This window comes from Diceros bicornis, chromosome 11 (genome assembly GCF_020826845.1).
Source record: "Diceros bicornis minor isolate mBicDic1 chromosome 11, mDicBic1.mat.cur, whole genome shotgun sequence".
NCBI classification, from domain to species: Eukaryota; Metazoa; Chordata; class Mammalia; order Perissodactyla; family Rhinocerotidae; genus Diceros; species Diceros bicornis.
In genome coordinates this window covers 73,386,079-73,407,881 of record NC_080750.1, presented here as the reverse complement: position 1 = coordinate 73,407,881, position 21,803 = coordinate 73,386,079, and the positions used below count along the sequence as shown (strand labels likewise).

The window sequence follows — 21,803 nt, the reverse complement described above, 5'->3', positions numbered from 1 at the left end:
GGGCCTCTTGGTTATCTACTTCTATGCCACATAGCAAATCACCCTGAATTTAGTGGCTTAAAAACACTGCCATTTAACGTGCTCCTGATTCTGAGGTCAGGACTCTGGGAGGGCAGTACCGGGGAGAAAGTCTCTGCTCTGTGTGGGGTCAGCTGGATCCCGGGTCACTCACTCAGCTGGAGGCTCGCTGGGACAACCAGACCCCTCCTGCTCCATGGGGTCCCTTCAGCAGAGTAGGGGGTGCTTCTTACACGGCAGCTCAGGGCCCCCAAGAGCATAAAAGTGGAAGCTGCCCAGCCCTCTAAGCTCAGGGGGGCCTGGCAGAGCGCCCCTCCTGCTGACTGTGATTGGTAAGTCCCAGGGTCTGCCCGAACTGAAGGGGAGGGGCTGCACAGGCGTATTTCAGTGGGCGACACCAGTGCCACAGCCTGCCACCTCGGCAGGTCGAGCAGGAAGAGTGGGAGGTTACCCCAAGCCGGCCGTGACCCTTTGGTCCGTACATGGGGCTTTGGAATTAGACAGACATGGGCTCCTGTCCTGGCTCAGTCACTTCTCGGCTGCCTGACCATGCTTGGCCTTTGGAGGTCACCATACCCTGGCCTTCCTGCCTCTCCAACCTCCCTAGCTGCGTCTGTCACCTGTGCAGACAGGCAGGGAGTCCTCTGCGGTGTGAATGCCTGGCCTGGGATGTGTTTCTTGTTTTTCCCTTCCTCCCCACTCCTCTGATGTCCCCCCCTTGCCCCCGAGGTCTCCTGCCTGCCAGCCCAGCCTAGACACCCCAGCCCATGCTGATCTTTCCCAGCCAAGCCATTGTCATCTCCCCTCATGTGTTCCATAGGCTGCCTCGTGTTTTTAATTCCTTCTTTACACATCCCTTCTGTCTCCTGCCACCTGAATAGAAGCCCTTTGAGCCCAGGATCTGAGCCCAGAGCAGTAGGTGAGCAAGGCAGGCTGGCACCAAGAAGGCTGGACAGATGGCCACTGTGGTGACTGGACCTTCCCAGATGGGAGGCCCTGAGGTGGTGGCAACAGTAGCCACTCTGGTCTCCTGCCCAAGAGGCCATATTCAACAGGCCAAGGAGTGGGCTGGTGAGGTGAGCAGCTGGAGGAGGAGACAGGGGGCCTGAGGTTGGCGGGGCGTTGGTTGGAGAGGACCCTCTGCCTTTGCAGAGGACTGTGCCCCTCGGTCTCCCTTCCCCCTCCTCAGGGTCAGCCCAGGGCCCATTCACAGATGAGGTCATGGGGTTGGCAAGTGGCAGGGACCAGCCTGAAGTCCATCTGATGCCGAAGCCTGTGCTCTCCTGCCAGCCAACACCGCCCTCATCAAGGCTGTCCCACCTCCTTCACTGGTGGGAAGAGACGTCATCTTTCCTGTTCCAGACGGCGAGGCCCAAGGAGCTGCCACGCCACAGCCAGGGGAAGGAGGGTAACTTGGGTACAGAAAAATGGTATGGAGGGCGTGAGAAATGGCATTCTTTACTCATAAATAAGAACATAAAATTACCAGAAATAGTTTACATGGCCAAAGAGGGGCATCAAAAATAAAATAAAACAAAGCTGTCAAAAGGAAAGCAAACCAAACAAGAAACAACCAAGAGAAAACTCTATACATATTCTTCTACGTGCCAGTCCATCCAAGGCCAGCCTCGACGGGGTCCAGCTCTGCCTGCAGATGCTGACCGGCCCCCCGAGAGGGGAGGAGGGCATGCAGGCGCCCCAGCTCAGGAGGACTCAGGATCCCCAGGGGAGTCCCCTCCCAAAGCTGCTGCTTGCACAGCCCAGTCTGGCTCACCCCCGGGCCTCCCTCTCACCCAGAAGGCGGCACGTAGACGAGGTGAGCAGGGGAGAGAGCCCCCAGTACCCACACTGCTCAGTGCCCTTGGGGGCCATGTGCTCCTGACAGGAGTTACCCCAACAACACAGTGGCCAGCGATACCACGGCGGGCGCCCTGTGAGAGTCTCGTCATTCCAAGGCCCCAAGGCAGAGTCCCCTCTGTGGTGAGGTGGTGCTGGATCCTGCTGTCTCTCTGCACAGAGCTGGACCATTTTTAGGCCAGCATCCTTTGGGGAGCAGAGTGGGTCGGTCTGACTGAGTGAGCGAGTGTGCCAGCAGGTGTGTGCAGAGGGAAGGCCAGCAAGCTCACGCCGGCTGTGGGCCAGGCCGCCTGCTCTGAGGCCCGTGTCGGCCGACCTCCCCAGTTCCTGCTCAGCCTCTGCTGTTCAGAGCCTCCTCCTGGAGAGGCTGGGTTTGGCATGGTCCAGGAATAGTAAGGATGTTTTTCCACAGGGAAGGGAAGAAAAATCACACGGTGGCGAGGTTGCTATGTTACAGGACACTGTTACACTCTGGGGTCACCATGGGCCACCCTGGGGCCTTGGGCTGGTGGCAGCCCAGGGAGGACAATCACGGGTTGGCCTGGGACAGGGATGCGGGTGTTGGGTGCAGGGCATGGTCACACGGCAGGGGAGCACAGGCTGTGCCTGAGCACCCTCCCTTGGGCTTAGCACCCACCTCTTCTCAGGGACGTCTGGAGGGCCGAGCAGTGGGGCTGGGGCTGCTCCTTGGGAGGGAGAGGAAGAGGGTTTCCAGCCTGGGAGTGGGCAGCAGCCCTTTGTCTATCCTGTGAGGCAGTCTCACTGGGAAGAAGGACTCAAAAGGCACAGGCTGGTGGGAATGGTGGGACTGAGGGGTGGCACAGGGATTGGGACATCTCTGACTGAGGTCTGCACTGTGCCCAGTGGAGGGCACTGCCCCCCAGGCAGGGAGTGGGCTCTTGGCCTGTCGATTCCAGGTTTAAATCTAGCCTATGCCTAAGAGCAATGGCTTAAAATTCCAGAAAGGCTCCCCTGTCATGTGAAGGCAGCAGGACAGGCACGGCTTCACTCCAGGACTGGAAGGCAGAGCCCCCCGCAGGGAAGGTGGCCCTACCCTCAGCCCAGCCGCAGGGAGGAAGGTGGCCCTGCCCTCAGCCCAGCCGGAGGGAAGGTGGCCTTGCCCTCAGCCCAGCCGCAGGGAGGAAGGTGGCGGGCCCTGTGAGGACAGGGGCAAGAAGAGAAACAGCTCCCCTCTCCCCTCCCTCCCTACGGTTAGGGAGGCAGAGGGGGGTCTGGTGTCGGATTCTACGGGCTCAGACTTGCCCGTCCCTGTCCCTTCTGCCTCGGTGAACCCTCTCTGCAGGCAGCCATGAGGCTCAGGAATCCAGCAAGCGCTGGCTGTCCTACAAACAGCAGCTGTGGCCAGAGTCAAAAATAGAACATGGAACAGCCTGGCTGCCTGCTAGATCTGGCTTGCTCCTGAAGACATGGAAGAAAAAAAATAAGAAAAAAAGAAAGTTCCCTGCACCAAGCAACTGAGAAACTGCCCCTTTTGTTTCTTCCCCCAGCACTGCACGTCTGCAGAAGAAAAGCCCCCACCTCCTGGCACAGGCCCGCCCCCAGCGGGCCATCACTCTCTAGGCAATTGACAGGTGGGGCTCAGGTGGGGCTTGTGGCAGAGGGAGGCCCGCCGTGGCCCTGGGGCTGCTCATGAGGCTTGTTTGCGCCTCTGAGTCCCCTGCTGGGGGCTCTGGCCCACGGGCACCTGGGGACCCCCTCCTGACATAAGGACTCTGGTCTGAACTCAGCACTGCCGATGCGAAGGAGAAAATGTGTGCCACTGACATTTACATGGTGACTGACGAACAATAATGTATAACTAAAATTTCACAATGTTATAAACTATTATGACATCAATTAAAAAAAGTGTGCCGCTGAACTAAGCCACAGGCAAAGGAGGGCAGTGCCCAGGTCGTCCCTGTGCCACGTGGACACAGTTTGTTCTCGATCCAACAAAGGCTTGATTCTTGGGAGGAAAAAAGTTCAGAGTAGCCGCTGGCCAAACTGAACCAGGTGGGGAAACTCCTACCTCTAGCCCCATGAGGAAAGATACGGAGGATCTCCCTGGGACAAGTGGAAAGCCACCCCCTCCCTGGTGACCAGGCCTTCAATGTGGCCTTCCCAGCATCCACCCCAGGGCCTTAGTGTCTATGGCTTTGAGAAAAGTGATCACTGCAGTCAAAGGCCACCAGCCATCCAGAGGCTGCTCACCTCCAGTCAGCGGGGCCCAGCAGGGTCTAGCCGTTACTACGGAGCTTCTCCCTCTGACTCCAATGAGTCCTTGCTGAGTCTAGACGCTCCTGGGCTGCCCCAGCTTTCCCCTCCTCTCTCTGGCTTGCCAGGGTCAGGTCAGCTCTGATGATGCTAAGCCCGGTTCTCCACATCCCACTCCAGCCCCTACACGCCTGCGGCCAGAGGAAGAGCTCAGGTTATGACCGGGTCCGGTTCCAAGTCTTCTGGTCACAAATGGCTTCTTTCTATCTCCAAGGCATCTCGATGTGTTGGAGGAGAAAAGAGGTTGTGGGAAGAGAGGTGGAAGGGAGCTTCTGTCCTGGGGTGGCCACTGGCCTTCACGGCAGTCACCACCATCCCTGGGAGAGGGTGTCTCTAAGTATTTTGAACAAAGGCCAAGGTTTACGGTGCCCTTAACCAAATGGTGGAGATACTTGGGCCCATCTCTTGGGAAAGCTAGAGGTCCAGCAGGCTGCAGGGCTGTAAGGGCTGGAACACGGGATGGCAGGGAGAGGCCACATAGCAGCCCCAAACCTCCCTTCCCCTTGAGGGTCCCAGGCCTATGTCTGGGGAGGCTTCTCTCAGAGAGGCCTGAGTGACAGCACAGGGGAGTGGGGGCCCCTCCCGACAGACTCTGCACCCTTGCCTCCCGCAGCCCTTCAGATCTCGGTGGCTATGATGTCCTCGTAGGGGATGTCAGCCCCTTCAAGATCTATCTCCAAAGGCTCCCCTGCCCCGTCCCCATGAGCCAGCTGCTGCAGGGTCCTCTCCAGGCGCTGGTTCCGCTGGTACATGGCCAGGTAGGCCTGCTGCAGCTGCTTCTGGTACTGGATCACCTTCTCCTTCTCCTCCTTCCACACCAGCCGCTCCTGCTGGAAGCCAGAGGACATCTGGTCGTGACCTTGCCGCTCCTCCTGAAGCTCTGCCCGCAGCCTTTCCAACTCCCGCTGCAGGGTGGGGATGTCCTCGCAGCAAGCAGGCCCGGCCCCCAGGCCCGGCCCCAGGGGCACACCGTCCCGCAGCAGGTCGTCCCGGGCCCTCAGCGCCCGCAGCGCCCGCAGCTCCTGCTCCAGCAGGTTTCCCTTCTCCCGCAGGAGCTCTGCCTCGCTCTTCCTGCGCTGAAGCTCATTCTGGCAGACCTCCAGCTCCAGGCCCTTGGTGCGCAGGGCGCTCTCCAGATCCTGCGTCTTCAGCTCCATGCCCTCCAGCTTGCCCCGGGTGTCCTTCAGCTGTGCCTTCAGATTGAGGATCTCAGTGGCCTTGGCGTTGACCTCTGTCTGGGACTCCTTCAGCTGCTGCTTTAGGAGAGAGATCTCGCCCGACTTCTGGCACACCTGCCAAGGGTCAGGGTGGGGAGGAGACAGTGCCAAGAGGTGAGAGGTCTTCACATCCGAATGGCCTAAAGGAGTCAAGCTGGTCCTGACATGGTGCCTCAAGAGAGTGCCCAAGCATGGTGGTCTGGGTGACCCATGAAGGCCAGGCCCCTCATGGAGGCTCCTTTCATTCGGTAGTCTGGCTTGGCCTGCCTCACCCCCAATTCAAAGTCTCAATCTCAGTCTGGGCTCTGTGTAAATCAACAATCAGTGGTTTAATCTGCCCACTGCTGGTAGCTCCAACATCCCACATTTAACATCCATGACACCAGTGTCCATGTTTGCCAGATTTCTATCATCTATGTTTATGCCCAGGCCCTCTGACCTCACCCCTGCACACAGCCAGCTCTCCTGTCCTCCCTTCAGAGGCAGAGACCATATTCTCACATTCACTGCTGTACCTCAGTGACCAGCACCAGGCCTGGCTCAGAGACAGGCCCAACCTGGCAAATGAGGAGCAGTTGTGTCCCCCCGCTCCCCTCTTCCACCATTTCTACTCCTGTTCCCCATTAAAAGTTGTCCAAGAGCAGTGAAGAAACCAAAGGCACTGAATCAGATCCATGTGTCTCTGGGGTCTGGGCCATTTGGGGTTATCGGTGGCTCAAAAGAAGACCGGGGCCATTCTGGCTGGCTGTGTAACAAGAGTGTTTCCTGCCGGCCCGTAGGAAAGCTGGCCAGAGTGAAGGCCAGGCCTGGGCCTCTATAGAATGGACCCTTGGAACAAGCTTGGAAGCCATGCTAATAGCCCCTCACTCTCGCTCTCACAGTGAAAGCCCCCTTGCTCTCTTGAATCACCTAGGAAACATTGCACAGCCCCACCCTCGACGCCTGGTTGGGACCAAGGCGGCCTTTCCGAGGACATGCATTTGTCTCATGGACGGAGCAGCACAGTTGTGGTTGAGGCGAGGGCCTGGCTTTGAGTCCTGGCCCCATCACTTATGACCCAGGTGACCTGGGTACATCAGCAAAGTGGCAATAAGGTGGAGTGATTAAGAATGTGGACTTGGAGGCCAAACTGTCAGGCTCAAATCCTGGCTCTGATACTTATTATGTGGTGATGTTGGGCAAGACATTTAACCAGCTCTTTACTCTCATAACCTCCCTGTGCCTCAGGTTCCTTAACTGTAAATTGAGGATTAGTAACAGTACCCACTTCACAGGGTTGTTGTAAGGCTTAGATGAGAGAAACTAGGGCGTGGCACTTAAGAAACTCTCTATAAATGATTATTATAAATATGTTTGTAATATGTTTATGTGTTATTATAAATATTTATTTGTTTTACTACATAGCCTGACTGGACAACCCAAGACGAGGTCACAGGAATGTCCAGCTTAGTTCCGGACTGGACAAACCAGGACGGATGCCTGGTGCCAGCACTAGCTTGTATCTCTGAGATGCCCGAGTGTCCCCGAGCCCTGGTGGAGAGACGACGACTAGGGGAGGGTCTGCTGTGCCAGTGTCGATGAGAAGGAGGAAAGGCGAATTCGTTCCTCTTGGGGAACCCAGCAAACAGAGCGCAGCTCTCCCTTCTCACCTGTTCATTGCCCGCCCCCCCATCTCTTCCATAGAAAGGATCGTTTTCCCCTACTCCTGCTGTTACTTGTCACTCTAACTTTCAGGTCAAGTACAGGAAGCTCCAGAGCAAACAGAAGGCTGTGCTGCTGAGGGAGTATCCCCTGCCTTGGTGTGGTGCTGCTCTAACTATACCTGTTGAGCCCTCATCCCTTTCCCAGGGTCATAGTCTCTGCCTGGGGAGAATGACACAGCTGCCATGTTCATGCCCTACCTGCCCCTGCACCACCTCCAGGGGCCTCACAGGTGAGAAAAGCTATTTCCAGTGAGCAGGACGTGGGGCCGAAGCTGGTTCTCCAGCAAGGTCAGGTTCAGACGCCTCATTTCCAGGTGTGTCAGAGCCCTTCCTTTTCTGTGTTTCCATCTCAGCCTACCTCATTTACCCTTCTGTGAGGAGTGGCCAATTCTGTCACTGAGACTTGCCACAAATGGGGTCATTCTTACTAGCAGGTGGGGTCCCTTCCCTCAAGAGCAACAAATAAATTCTGTGCTCTCTTGGGGCTGGCCCAGTGGCACAAGCGGTTAAGTGCGCGTGCTCCGCTAGGGCAGCCCGGGGTTCGCCGGTTCGGATCCCGGGTGCACACCAATGCACCACTTGTCAAGCCATGCTGTGGCGGCGTCCCATATAAAGTGGAGGAAGATGGGCACGGATGTTAGCCCAAGGCCAGTCTTCCTCAGCAAATAAAAGAGGAGGATTGGCAGATGTTAGCTCAGGAATGATCTTCCTCACTAAAAAAAAAAAAAATTCTATGCTCTCTGGTGGGCTCTTGGACCAGCGTGGACTCAGGCGTGGCTGGAGCTTTCTTTGAGCCTCCTGTAGGCAGATGAAGCGAGTCGGCCCTCAGATAGCCCGGGGCGGCCTCAGTTCCCTCGGTTCCAGCTTCTCAGTCAATGATTCGGTTAGTAAATTCAATTCCGGGGGCCATGAGGCACAAAGTGGGGACAGAGTAGGAAGCTCTAAGTGCACCCCCATCATACTTTACCAGGGAGCCCCTTCAAAGCTGGCACTGTAGCCCTGTTGCCTGGGGAGTTTGTGTTCACACCCCATTGGCCAGAACATGGAGAAGAGGACGGGCCCGGCACCATCACCTGACCACCCCACGCCCATGACCGTCGGCCTCACCTCCCACTGCGTCTCCTCCAGCGCGGGTGCAAAGCTGGTCTTCTCCTTCTCGTAGGACCTGAGCCTGGTCTCCAGCAGGTCCTGCTCCTTCATGAGGCTCTCGAGCTCCTGCCGGAGCTGCCGCTTCTCCTGCTGGAGCTGCAGCACCTGGAGCTGCAGCACCTGCTGCGTGCGCTGGCTCTTCTGCGAGGCCTGCCTCACCTTGCTGCCGCACTTCTGCTCCAGGCCCTCCAGCTCCTCCCGGCAGCGCCGCGGCCGGTCCTCAGAGGCCTGGCTGGAGGTCAGCTCCTTCTCCTCGAAGCTGCGCCGCAGCTTCTGGAGCTCACCCTCCCTCTCCAGCAGCTTCTGCTCGAGCTCCTGGATGGTGCACTCGTCTGTGGAGATGGGGGAGCGGACACACGAGGAGCCCTTGTCCAGCTTGCTCGAGTGAACCAGCTTACTGCCCCCATCGGAGAAAGACAGAGCCTTCAAGCTCATCATGTTGCTGTCCTGGAGGAGGACGCCCTGGGTGATGTTATGGGCTGAGCCCCCAAAACGGCTAGCGGGCCCCATGGGTGTGACCAGCGGGTCCAGCTGGTAACTGCTGCTGGTGCTGTGTGTGGGCAGGCTGGACATGGAGTTCCGGCCGGAGTCCGACAGCGCCCCGGAGCACAGGCCAGGCTTCAGCTCCTGCTCCTTGGGCTTATCTGGAGGGGCTGGGTGCAGCTGGTGGCTGGCGCCCTCAGGGCAGGAGTGGAGGATGGCTCCCGCCCGCGGCAGCACAGGCTTGAATGCCGTGGGCCTCGCCGCACCCTTCTCTGAGCCCTGGGGGGTGGAAAGAACCACACTGACCCTGTGTCTCCCCTCACACTCCTCCCACCTCTCCCTCCCCTACCTGGGTACTGGTGCCGTCACGTGGCACCTTTCTTGGTGGGCGGCCATAGGTGAATCTCTCTCTGTGCCTGGGGGATGCCCTTCAGGATCACCAGGGCACTTTGTTCATTAACTGCCAACCTGTCACCAGCTCGTCCCAGCCCTCCTGAGATGAGGAACAGCATTTCAAGTTCACTGACTGAGATCCCATGCCAGGGCTCTGGCTCTGGGTCTCTGTGTGGGGTAGGGTCAGGCATTAGGCTGGACGAGCGTGGTGTCCTTGTAGCAGTCAGTCCCTTCTCCATCTTCACGCCTCCTTCCAGTAGGCCAAGAGCAAGAACACTGACCATGGCCTCCTCGAAGGGTTGGGAGGACCCCTTAAAATAACAATCCTTTCCTTAAAATTGTCATTTTCATTGGTAGAGTACTTTGCAGTTTACAAGCCCTTTCATGTGAAAAGCTTAGGGCTCTATGCAAACGTAGGGGACCATTTCCTAGTATATTAGAGCCGTGGATTCATTCCCCTGGGGTGGGTGCAGGGGACTGAACAGGAAAATTGTTTTCAGCATCCACTGGTGGCTCCCAGGAGAGCCTGAATGGCACGAGGGCTGGATTTCTGACTAGGTAAGACTCTTTTCCCTCATCCCTGCTGAACTGATGATGATAGCAAACTCATAGCTCTCATCCAGCCACAGATGCTTCCAGGTCGGCGTGAGCAAGGCGCTGGTGCACCAGCAGAGCAGCAAGCGAGGGAGGCGCCTCCATGAGTCCACTAGCCAGAGAAGCCGCAGGCTCTCCCCCAGTGGACTCCTCGCCTGCTCTTCCCGACGATACCAGAGCTGCCTCTCCTTCCCAGGCGCCTGAAAATGTGCTGTTGGTCCTGCCTTGACAATCCAGAGTCACATCGCAGTGAGCTCAGAAAGGCTCTCACTTCCCCTTTGCTCTTGGCTTAAGGGCTCACCCAGACTTCTGGGTTGGGCCAACCGGTCATCTCTGTGGTGTGGCTGAGCACCTCCGCCCTCACACACTGCTCTAGCCTCTCGGAGATCTAAACGTTTAGATCACCGCCACCATCATCCCCCCGTCCCCCTGCTCTCCACCCCCATTTTGCCGTCTCCTGCCTTTCCAACCCATCCACCCTGACCCCAGACCCCCGCTTACCATTTCTAGCTGATTGGAGAAGGGCTTGAGCTTGGGTGGAGTGGATGGGCCAAAGTCCACCCCAGCCTGGCCCCCTATGTCCCCACTGGACAGTGCAGTGTAATCTGGGCAGTGCGAGCCCCGGGCCTTCTGGCTGACCTTGATGTAGAAGAAGTCCTCACTCTTCCCCATCTTGGAGCTGGACTTGCCATGACCCGAGTCCTGGGAGAAGCCAAACCTCAGCAGGCCGTCTGAACACCGATTGAGTTTCTTGAGGTGGGACGACTTGCGCAGCTTGTACTGAGAAGCCCGGCAGTGCTTGCTGTGGAAACTGTGGCCAGAGATGAGGCTACTGACGCTGCCCATGGTGATGCGGGGCCAAGGACAGGCAGGGCAGGGCAGAGACCTGGTGTGGCGGTGGCAGCAAGGGGCAGTCCTGGCTTCACAAGGAGACTGCAGTCATAGCAGAAGCCTCTCAGAGCCTGGAGTGCCGCAGACCTGGAGGGAGACACAAGGCAGGGGGAGCCTGGGTCGGGTCTGCTCACTGCACAGCCCTCGATGGCGACTCCAAGAGGAGCTGTCCTGACAGCTAGGTCTAGGCAGGAGGGAACTGGATGTTTCCCTTACTGGAAACTCAGCCCTGTTTCTGCCATTGGGCTCTCCACTCACTCTTCCTTCGTGCGCCAATTCAACAAACACTCCCCGAGAGCCTACTTCGTTCCGGCAAGGCTCTGTTCTGCACACTGGGATACAGTGGTGACTACAACAGCTACAGTCCCCGCTTTCACAGGGCTTGTGTTTAGTGTAGGGTGGACAAGCCATAAACAAGTCAGTGTATACTATCTCAAGTGACATATGTGCTGTGGTGAAAACAAAGCAGAGTGGGTAGGACAGAATTCCGGAAGGTGCTTATTTTAGACAGAGTACAAGGGAGGCCTTTCTGCTGGGGTATCATTTGAAGAGACCTCAAGAAAACAAGGGAGCAAGCCATGTGGAAGTCTGGGAGGAGAGAAGCAGCTCAGAAGCAGCTCCAAGTGCAAAAGCTCTAAGTCTGTGCCGTGGAATGTGCTGGGCGTGTGGGAGACCAGCAAGGAGACCAGTCTGGCTGGAGAACAGTGAGCAGTGGGGGTGGAGGAGATATAGAAGTCGAGAGCTGGCAGGCGCCGGGCAACACAGAGCCTGGCTGGCCATACAGGTTTTGACTTGTCCCTTGATTGCGATGAGAAGCCCCGATGGCTTTGAGCAGCTGACTTTGGTCTGACTCAGGCTGTGGAGGGTCACTCTGTCTGCTGGGTGGACAAGAGGCTGTTGAGGGGCCTGGGTGGTGGGCCAGTTACGTCAAGTGATAGGCTAATACGGCTGGGCCAGGGTGGTAGCTATGCATGACATATTGGATGTAATTTTAAGGTCAAGTTGATAGGATTCGTTAAAAGATTGGACACAAGGGGTGAGAGAAAGAGAGGAGTCAGCGATGACTTGGATGTTTTTATTCAAGCAACTAGAATAAGAAAGTTGCCATTTATTGAGATGCAAAAGACCACAAAAGAAGGCAGTTTAGGATGGTGGGGGTGGAAACAGGAGTTTGGTTTAACACATTAAACTTGCAAAGCCTATTAGACACCCAAGGAGTGATGTCAAGTAGGCAGGCGGACGGGCGGGGGCTGTGGGAGCTGCAGACTTCTACGTGAAAGTCATCCGTGAGAGAAGCAGCTCTGAGACTAGCTGAGGTCACCAAGCAGAAAAGGCAGGAAGACAGAGAAGTCTGAGGACTGGCTCATGGAGGTCAGGAAGGAGACGAGGAATGAGGAAGGGAGCCGAGAAGGCAGTGATGTGGGAAACTGAAGAAAGGCAAGTTAAGACACCGTCTCAAAAGGATCTGTCTCAAGTGCTGCTGAAGTAAGATGGCGCCTGAGAATTGGCCAATCTATTTCCCCATGGGGAGGTCACCAGTGACCTTGACGAGCAGTTTTGGCCGAGTGGTGGGAAGAAAGGCCTGATTGGAGAGGGTTCAAGAGAGAACAGGGAGGAAGTAATTGTTCCCTGGAATGCTGAGCAGTCCGTGAGAGACCTGGTGTGGATTCCCAGCTATGCCACCTGCCAGCTATGACATGTGAGGTCAGCTCTAACATCTTTAACCTTCAGTTTCACAAACTAATTCTAAGACACACTTAAAATTGTTTTAAAAAGTAATAGGAATGCATCTTATAACCAATGCTGAAAACAATAACAACGGCCTTGCCAGGCACCAGCAAGAGGAATACACGGGATGCCAATGCCGGCACACTTGCAGACACGGGCCAATCTCTAAGCATAGAAAACACGATTTTGAAAGCCAGGAAGGCTGTGTGGCTATCATGCAAAGGAGTACTTCTCAGTCGGTCAGAAGATAGATGATCCAATTAAGGGGGAAAGAACTACAAGCTTAATAACAGAGAAAATGCAGAAGGAACCCCACATTCTTTACTCTACATTACACTGTTGAGCCTACAGGGACCAAAGAAGTTCCAGGTGGGTTATGGAGAGGCATATGTGCACAGCGAAGGGAGCCAGAGACTCTGCAGACTCTGAACACGAGAACTTGGATTCAAACTTGCATTGTTATCCTGAAGAATAAAGTGATTATCTTATGAATAAATATGTTCTATATTCCATTAATACAAGCACAATACAACAAAAGATCATTGTGTAAGTTGAGTGTACGTTTTCCTATGAAAAGCTTTTACTAAATAGATGGCCTCTTGGAATCAAGGATGGTTATGAGAAGTTTATTAGACACACCATACGCTGACAGGTCTGGTACAATTACTGCCTTGTACATAGTAGGGGCTCAATAAACGGCAGGTATTTTCGACAATTAGTTATCGTCATTGTTCTCTCCAGGACTCGTCATCCCTGCTAGTTTCAGCGCTCACATCTCATTTTCCAGAACTAGTTCTCTCCCTTCCAAATGTGACTTTCCTGCATCCCATTGCCTGACAGTGCTGCTTACGAGTGTGGAGCTCCTCTGCTAACTGAACAGTTGACAATGACAAATGTATTTATTATTATTTTTTTTTTTGGTGAGGAAGATTAGCCCTGAGCTAACATCCATTGCCAATCCTCTTTTTGCTGAGGAAGACTGGCCCTGGGTTAGGATGTGCCCATCCTCCTCTACTTATGTGGGATGCCACCACAGCATGGCTTGACAAGCGGTGCACAGGTCCGCACCGGGGATCTGAACCTGCAAACCCTGGGCAGCCGAAGCAAGCTGTGGCCTTAACCGCTATGCCACTGGGCTGGCCCCACAAGAATGTATTTTTCATCCCCCAGGTCATTCATCTTTTGCTTAGCTGAGGCCTCCAGGTCCTCTGAGGCAAAAATTCTACTGTTGTCCATATGTAGGGAAGCTACTTTTGGCCAAAAGATTCACCTGCACTCTGCACATTACACCAGTTGGACAACCAGTGACTTACTTTTCGCCCATCCAGTATAGACAGTGTTGTAGAGACAAGACCACTGGCTATGGCATCAGACAGATTTGGATTTGAAAATTAACCTCTCTGGGGTTTCTTTGCTCACAAAATGGAAATAACAACTATTTCTTAGGACCAATATGAGGATGAAGCAAACTAACAGAAGTCAAGTGTAATGCCTGGCACATGGTAGGTCCTCTCCAGATGTGTGTGAGACCAACAGAAGGACAAGAGGAGGGTGTCACCCTCAAGAAGCATATACCACAGTCGGAGTGTGACTGCAATATTGGGCAGACGTGTTAAATGAGTCTGTTTGCAGCTCTCCTGCTCCACTGCCGTCTCCTCTCACCTGGACCTGAAACAGCCTCCAAATCTGTTTTCTCCCCATCTGTTCATCCTAAGCGTCTGCAGTGTCACACTGGTCATCCTCCCCGGGGAAAATTCGTCAAGGCTTCCCATTGCTCTTGGAGCAAGCAGACTCCTGACCCTGTTCTGCAGGCCCTAGGCAGGCTCTGGTTCCGCCCACTACTCCACTCTTCTCTCACCCCGTTCTTTCTTTGCTCATAACCACGGTTCCAGCCACACTCGTCTCTCTTCTGTGGGTTGAACACACTAAGCCTTTCCCCACTGAGGAGCTTTTGTACCTGCTGTTGCCTCTGCCAACAGTTCTCTTCCCTCAGCTCTTCACGCAGATTGCTCTTTCTCATCTTTTAGTTCTCAACTCAAATGTCACCTCCGCAAGGTGGCTTTCTCTGTTTACCTTGGAAAAGTCTACCTCCCCGTTACTCTGTTATTCCAGCCTATTTCCTTCGTAACACTTGCTTTAACCTGTAATAATCTTTTTTTTAAATTTGTTTATTGTGTCTCCACCAGAACATAAGCTCTATGAGAGTACAAACTTTGATCTACAGCTCCTAGAACAGAAATGAGGAAAATGAGGCCTAGACTCAGAGAGGGCAGATGACTTGACCCTTGTCACTCAACTGGCCAGTGACCAAGGTGGGATCTGAACCCAGACCCAAATGCCATGGTGTCCACGCTAGAGCCCACTGCTGGGGACTGTGCGTGAGGCTCAGAGATGTTAGGGGTCCTGTCCTGGATGGCCAAGTGAGTTTCCAGGATTGGCAGAGAGAAAGCTTAGGGGAGAGATCAAGGTCCATGGCCTCCAGCCATAGCTTCATTGCCGAGCCGGGCAGATGACAACAAGGTTTCAGGTACAGGTAAGCTCCTTTGTTCCCCTGAGCAGCAGCCTGGATGACTTGCGATACACAAAGAAGAAGAGAAATGATGCCGGGGAGCAGAGGAGTGGGTGAAGAATGGTGGCTCTGGTCCTCTGAGTATGTTCCTGTCCCCTAGCCCCAGATTCCCTGCTCTCCACTCCCCAGGTCTTGACACAGAGGAGCTCTGAAGCTTGAGATTATCCCTAGATCCACTTGAAGCTAAACTAATTACCTGTAAGTGTCTGGACTTGTTCCATTTTCAACTTGGAGAGAGCATCACAGAAAACTTGCCTATGATCCACCCTAGGTCCTAACCCTAGTCTTCCCAGCCACCCCTGACAGACCTGCTGTCTCTGCCCTCAGGAAGGTCAGGGGGAAAGGGCACATTTTTATCCCTGGGAAACAAATCCCCACTGGCCAGGGAGACACACTTAGGGTGAAGATCAGATTCCAGAAGGGGAAAGGAGGAGGGAAGAGGACTGGAGAGGAAACAGGAAAGGAAGCATGGAGGTTCCGCCGAGTATGTCACAGTGGCCTTCCTCCACGTGACCTTCTCCACGCGCTGTCTCAGGCTGTGCTCCTCTTTTCCTCTCTTCCCATGAGACATGAAGTCTAATTCTTGCTGGACTCCTTCTGTAAAAAGAGTAGGAGGTCACGCAGCCCCAACGACAAAGAATTCTCTCACCCAAACAGTCAACAGTGCTGAGGCTGAGAAACCTGGTTGTAGAGGAACAGAAAGAAAATAAGAGTATAGATCCTCAGTTCTGCCACTGACTCAGTGTGACTGTGAGCAAGTGACTTCAGCTCTCTGTGCCTCAGTTTCCTCACTTGTAAAATGGAGGTACCCATACCTGCCTTGGCACAGGACATCACTATGAGCATGAAGGGAAGTGAGAACTTAGTATTCAGAGAAATCCCCAGTGCTGGTTACTGTCAGTGTATTTCTCACTATTCTCCAGGACTGCTCTGTAAGGTATTCAGCACAGTCAATGGTCTATTGGAGAAGCACCCAGGGCCGCACCCCCAGAACAGAGCCTGGCCTCAGGACTGTGGCTCACCCCACAACATCTCTGAACTTGGGAGCAGACAGAGACCAAGGGGCCAGGCGTGATTCTCCCCGCTGCTGGTGCAGGGCCCCAAGTCCTCTCGGGGCTCAGTTTCCAACCACAACAGGAGGGGCTGGATTCATGTCAGTTCTCTGAGACCTCTTGAAAATTTAATGAAATCTATCAACCCCCTCCTCAAAAAAATGTCCCGCCTCCAACACTTTGACTATGACTTCTCAGGGTTCCTTGACCCTGAATATCCCTGGATTGACCCAGTTTAAAAAGATTAATATATCCTGCTCTGGGGGATCAAATGTGAGCTTTGGGGCTCTGGGGAGGAACAAACAACTTGGTCTTAGATTGTTGACTGCACTAATGGCTCCCTGTTTCCCTTCGGGGACTGGGGAGGTGGGGCAAGGAGAGGCAGTGAAGCTACAGGAACGGTGTGTCACTTTAGCGCAGTGGCCCCCCCCAGACTCCAGGGTCTGCAGCACGACTCCCCAAGACTTGGCCAGACTTCAGACCTACTTCAAAGGGGTCATAAGGTGAAAGGAGGGGCAGGGCTGGGAGGGGCGGCCACCTCGACGGTGATGAGCGAGGCTCCGGACAGGGCAGCTCACCAGTGCTCCCCCAGATCCCACACGCCCTAGTAGAGCTTTCTCCTTCTGCTTAATTTTAATTGTAATCAATTTTTAAAACACTGAAATACTATAAAAATAACTCAAGTAACTCATGCAGAATTGACATTGTCATACTTGTTTCAGAAGTAAAACATCTCAAGAGTTGGAATCTCCACCCTATTCCTTTCTCTTCTCTCCGTCTCTCTCCCCAGAGGGAATCCCCATCATGAACTTTGTGGGCACAGTTCTTGATCATTAAACATATGTAACATGTATGAATACTGTACGTAGTGCTTTGTTTTTCACTTCATCTAAATGGCATCATGTGTAAGTATCATTCTGCAACCTGGATGGTCTCACACACTTTAGATGTTGGGATCCACTCGCGTCCTTCTTGTCCCTGCTGTGTGGTAAGTACTGCTTCACCATGTGTCCCGTACCAATCCCTACTCAGGAGATTCCATTTTGTTGCTGAATACCTCTTATATATGATTACTGCTCCCCATGTGTGGGATTTTTCTAAGATTTATTTTCTTTGAGTCTTGGAAGATGCTAGTTTGTTAAATCCCCCTCCCTTAAATTGAAACCCCTGAGGAGAAGTGGTCTCTGAGACCCTTATTGGCCAATATGTCAAAGAGGGCAGCAAGGGTGGGACAGAGCCCCCAACCACACTTCACCAGATGACCCCGGGATGGGGGAGGGGCACGGCAACATTGTTACTAAGAAGAGGGTGCCATTGGCTGAGTGGATGTGGGAGGAGAAACCCTGTGACTGGGTGGCGTGAAGGAGCTTCGGCCAGAGAGGACAGCCTGCTGACAGAGAGGTGGCAGAGGACCTCTCTGCTCTTCCATGGTCACAATTCCCTGACAGTGGAGCTAGGCAGGACCTGAGTGACCCATTACCCCAACTCCTCCACTACACAGAGGCCCAAAGCAGGAAGGGGTCACAACGCAAGTTCTGGACGCGAAACCACTATCCTTTCCATTTTACCAACAGGACAGGGCCAACCAGGTTCATTTTCCAGATGGGGCGGGGGGTTGGGGGGCAGCTCCCTGCTCTCCATGGGCCACGTGTGTAAGGGAGGGGATGTCCGTAAGGCTGCCTGATACAAACGGGATTCCATCTTGTGAGCTCTCCATGCTGCTCCATTCAGAGATGATCCCTGTGGGTCGGTGGATCATCAGAAGGCAGAGGAGCTGCCGCAGGCTCTGTGTGGGCCCCAGCCACGGATGGGAGGGCTGACCTGCTTCCAGGAATTGCTGGTGGCTGCTAGGCTGGGACCAGAGCTCTGCCTTCAGCTCTCTCCTCCGTCTGGGGGACATGAGCAGTGCACGATAACCTCTAATCTTAGCCATGGGCACCAACGCCTCAGCATTCTTGTGTTCAGTCCCATCTGTGGAACCTGGAGAACTTCACACTCACTATTATCCATTCACATGTCCCTCATGGTAGACCACGTGCCAAGCATCACGTTGGGTGCTGAGAAGAAGAGGGGCAAGGCCTCTCACAAAGAACTTGAATCCAGTAGTGGAAACTCAGCTTCCTTTCAGAGGAAGAATTCGGCCCTTCTCCAGGCCTGGCTCGTGACTGCCCAGGAAGCAAGGGGCTTCACAGGAAGCCCCTCTGCCAGGAGCAGTTGCTCCTCAGTGCTCAGCTCACTTGGCACTCAGCCTGCACAGCCTGGGGACAGCTCCTGCGTTATTCAATTTTTCAGGAGTGAAGGGTTATCTCTCCAATTATCTTTAACCCTCCTTAAAGGCAGAGATGGGGTGGAAGCTTCTTTGTACCCCACAGAGTGTTGAGCACAGTGCTAAGAACACAGTAGGCGCTCAATGAATGTTTTTAATGAAATCAGCTCCCAGGGAGCATAGGGATGACTCTCAGAGCTTGCAGAGGGCAGGTGAGGTGCAGGGAGGACCATGACCTAGACTGGGCCACAACATGGACGGGAGCCAAGGCAACAAAACTAGAATTCAAATCTGGTTTCAACCCAAATTTTTGTCTCTTAGACTTTGTTTGAGTCAACTGGTCACCTTGGAGCTGAGGACATTCACCATCTCCTTCACCTCCTGGTCCTGTTCAAAGCTTTGCCCCAAGATAAAGAAATACAAGGCGACAGAGCCTCTGTTTTCAGAGGAGATGGTTGAGAGACAAGATAGGTACACCTAAATATGAAGGGTACAAAACAGCACCACTGTAACTGAAGATGCAGGAGGGCTGGAAGGAGTTTGCTGGGTTAGAGCCAGCTCTCTCCACCCCAGCACACAAGCATCTATTAACTTGTCCTTTCACACAGAAATGAGGTCAAGGTTCTCATCTGTCGGCTGCCTGTTATGGACTAGGTGTTTGCGTCCCCCTAAAATTCCATATGCTGAAGCCCTAACCCACAATGTGATGGCATTAAGAGGTGGGGCCTGGGAGGTGATTAGGTTTACATGAGCATGAGAGTGGGGTCCTCATGATGAGATTAGTGCCCTTATAAGAAGAGACCATCGAGCTCTCTCCCTCTCCTTTCTGTCTCTCCTCCTGCCCTGTGAGGACACCGCAGGAAGGCGGCCACCTATAAGCCAGGAAGAGAGGCCTCACCAGAGACCGAACCTGCTGGCGCCTTGATCGTACACCTCCAGCCTCCTGCCCTGTGAGGAGTAAATATCTGTGTAAGTCCCCAGGCTGTGGTATTTTGTTGTAGCAGTCTGAGCAGATGAAGACACTGCCCCCTAGACGCCCCGGTGAAGATACTGCCAGGCGGTCAGGCCCGTTTCTGGCATTGTCCTTATTTCCTTCCCTCTTGCTCTCCATCCACCTGATGCTGAGCTCCGGAGTGTGCAGCCCTGCTCCCCACCCTGTTCTTGTGGGGAGCCCTCTAATGGAGAGACACTGCAGGAGGGCTGGGAGGCCTGGCCCCAGCTCTGGGACAAGCAGCCAGCTCATTTTCTGGCCCGCCTGCCTGCTATGTCTTGTTCTCCCCTTCAGGCAAACTTCTGAGGACAGGTGCTGTGGCCTGCACAGGTGTGGGTCCACAGGAGGACCATCAGGGACCATTCGTCAGGACCACACACTGTGTGGCTCTCCCTGCGTTATCGTATCAGGCCCTCAGTGAAGGATCGCAGACGGATGGATCTGCTCTGTCTCCTGGCATGAGAGTTAATCTTCCAGCACAGCTATTTCCTTATGTGCTGCATGAGCACAGCTGACACCTACCTCACAGAGCAACTGTCAGACTGAGGGAGATCAGAGATGAAAACGCTTGACCACAGCAAGAACGACATACACTGGATGAACTTAAACCAAAGGACTTGTGAAATCACAAAGCAGTGAGGAAAGAAGCTGGAACAAGATCCCCACATGTCTTTGGGAAGGGTTACCACGCCCAACCCACGGCCATCCCCCTGTGGTGGGAGGGCTGGGTCCATGGGCCCTGGCAGAGCAGACCTGCCTCTCTGCCTTCAGGAGAGCAGTGGGGCCTACAAAGTAATGAGGGCAGTCCCGGGGTATCTGCCAGCTGGGGCTCAGGGGCCCTGGCTGCACCAAGCTGGTGGGTGGCCCCCAGCCCTCCCCAGCAGAGGTGTCTCTGGGACTAAAGCGGGGAGTGCCCAGGGTTCATCGACCCCACTTTCAAGATGACCCTCCCCCTCACCTTCTGTCCCTCCCCCCAGCACACTGCCTGATTCAGCTTTCCTTATCTGCAGTTCCAGTGCTTGTATTCCTGTCCTCGACCTCTCCTCCCATTTGCTGTTCTGGATGAAGGTCGGGGGCCAGGGCTGGGGCAGGGGTGAGCCTGTGAGCTAGTTAATCATCTCAGCCCAGTCTGCAAACCTCCCAATGCTTGGTTTGCTGATGCCTGGAAGGCTCCATGTGCAAAGCTCAATACATATTTTCTGAGTGAATGGATGAATGGAAAAGAGGCGAGAATGGAGGAGGAAGGAGTAGGGGTGCATGGGCAGCGTGAGGAGAGGCTGAGGTGCTGAGGGGAGCAGGGGTCCACGCAGCTCCAAATTACGTGCACTTGGATCCGTGGAAAGGCAGACAGGGAAAGGGAAATCTCCAGCAGGCTGAGTCATTCCATGGAGTGAACAATCGGAAGCAATTCCGTTTCCCACTGCTCCAGAGGAATCAAAAGCCATCATCCTGCCTGGCAGCCTTCTGTGTGTAGGTCATCAGCATTCAGCTGCTGGCGTCAGCATTCAGCTGCTGAGTCTTCCCTGTCCTCCCAGTGGCAGCTTTTGTCTCAGGAGAGCCGACGGATGCTTCTCCTCAGGAACATGATTACCCACCAGTCCCATCCCAACCTGCCCCACCCCTTCCAAAAACAGAGCTCCGTTACATGCAAAGCTCATGCAAATGGACCCTGTTGCTGTTTACACAGGCGCTGCTCCCACGGAGAGAGCAGCAGGCAGGCGAGCCGCATCCACATTCATGACTCGGTGCCCGGCACTGGGGCCCACGTGAGCTGGGCAGCGCCAGGAGAAGGAGCCACTTCTCCTCCTGGCAAATGGGGCAGCACCTAAAGAACCATTACTCAGGTCTGGAATGGGGCGTGGGTGAGGTAGCCAGGGGAGGGCTGGGAACTCGGCTAGACTCCTTCCCACCCCACCAGGTCAGAGACAAGGAACCCAGGACCAGTTAGGCCTTTGGTGGCAGGGGCAGATGGCCCCCCTGCCTGCCAAACCCTCACCACTCTAGAGTGCAGGCTGAGTGGGCACCTCCAAAGCAAGAATGTGAAGATACCAGATCTGTGTGTCAGCGAGTGATGGTCAGAACCAACGGGGTCTCGGACAGGGATTGAAACATAAGTTTTACCTGTTTATCATCTTTGTGGCTGCCTAAAGTATTCTGAGGTCAGGTTCAGGTTCAGAAGGGAAGAATCTGTGTTAAATGAGCAACGCGGGCCATGGGCTTGGGAAAGGGGAGTGGTGACATACTGTCAACCACATGACATCCTGTCCAGGGACCAAAGTTGGTACCGGTTCAGTGTGACAAATCAGACCACCCAGCATCTTGACCTGGATGGGAGATGTCTCAAGTCCCCTCAGGAGCTCTGCCTCTGTGGCTCCAACTCTCCTAACTTCTGACCCTTCTTCACCTGTCCCCAGCTCCACATTGCAGTCCTCTCTACTCTTCAGACCAGGTTCCCTGGTCAGAGGAAAATGCAACAGGTGAGCTACCTGGTACTCCATTTCATCCCAGGAGCCCGGGGAGGGAAACCGCAGGGAGCCTCTCACTAATGGTAAGCCACTTGAACTGAAGAAATCTATAGGGCCCCTTCAACGGCATTACCGAGACACACACATAATTAT

General features: G+C 54.4%; 1 protein-coding gene across 1 annotated transcript in view; it reads right to left on the bottom strand.

Annotated features, from left to right (window-relative positions):
* Nucleotides 1-2,986: 2,986 nt before the first annotated feature.
* Nucleotides 2,987-21,803, bottom strand: part of LZTS1 (leucine zipper tumor suppressor 1) — a 49,701-nt gene continuing 30,884 nt past the window's right edge. Inside the window, exons 2-4 of the mRNA XM_058550593.1 lie at nucleotides 10,190-10,666; nucleotides 8,177-8,980; nucleotides 2,987-5,441 (exon numbers count right to left, since the gene is read on the bottom strand). Coding sequence (XP_058406576.1) covers nucleotides 4,767-5,441; nucleotides 8,177-8,980; nucleotides 10,190-10,534 — 1,824 coding nt within the window. The 5' untranslated portion in view covers nucleotides 10,535-10,666 and the 3' untranslated portion in view covers nucleotides 2,987-4,766. The remainder of the gene's footprint in view (nucleotides 5,442-8,176; nucleotides 8,981-10,189; nucleotides 10,667-21,803) is intronic.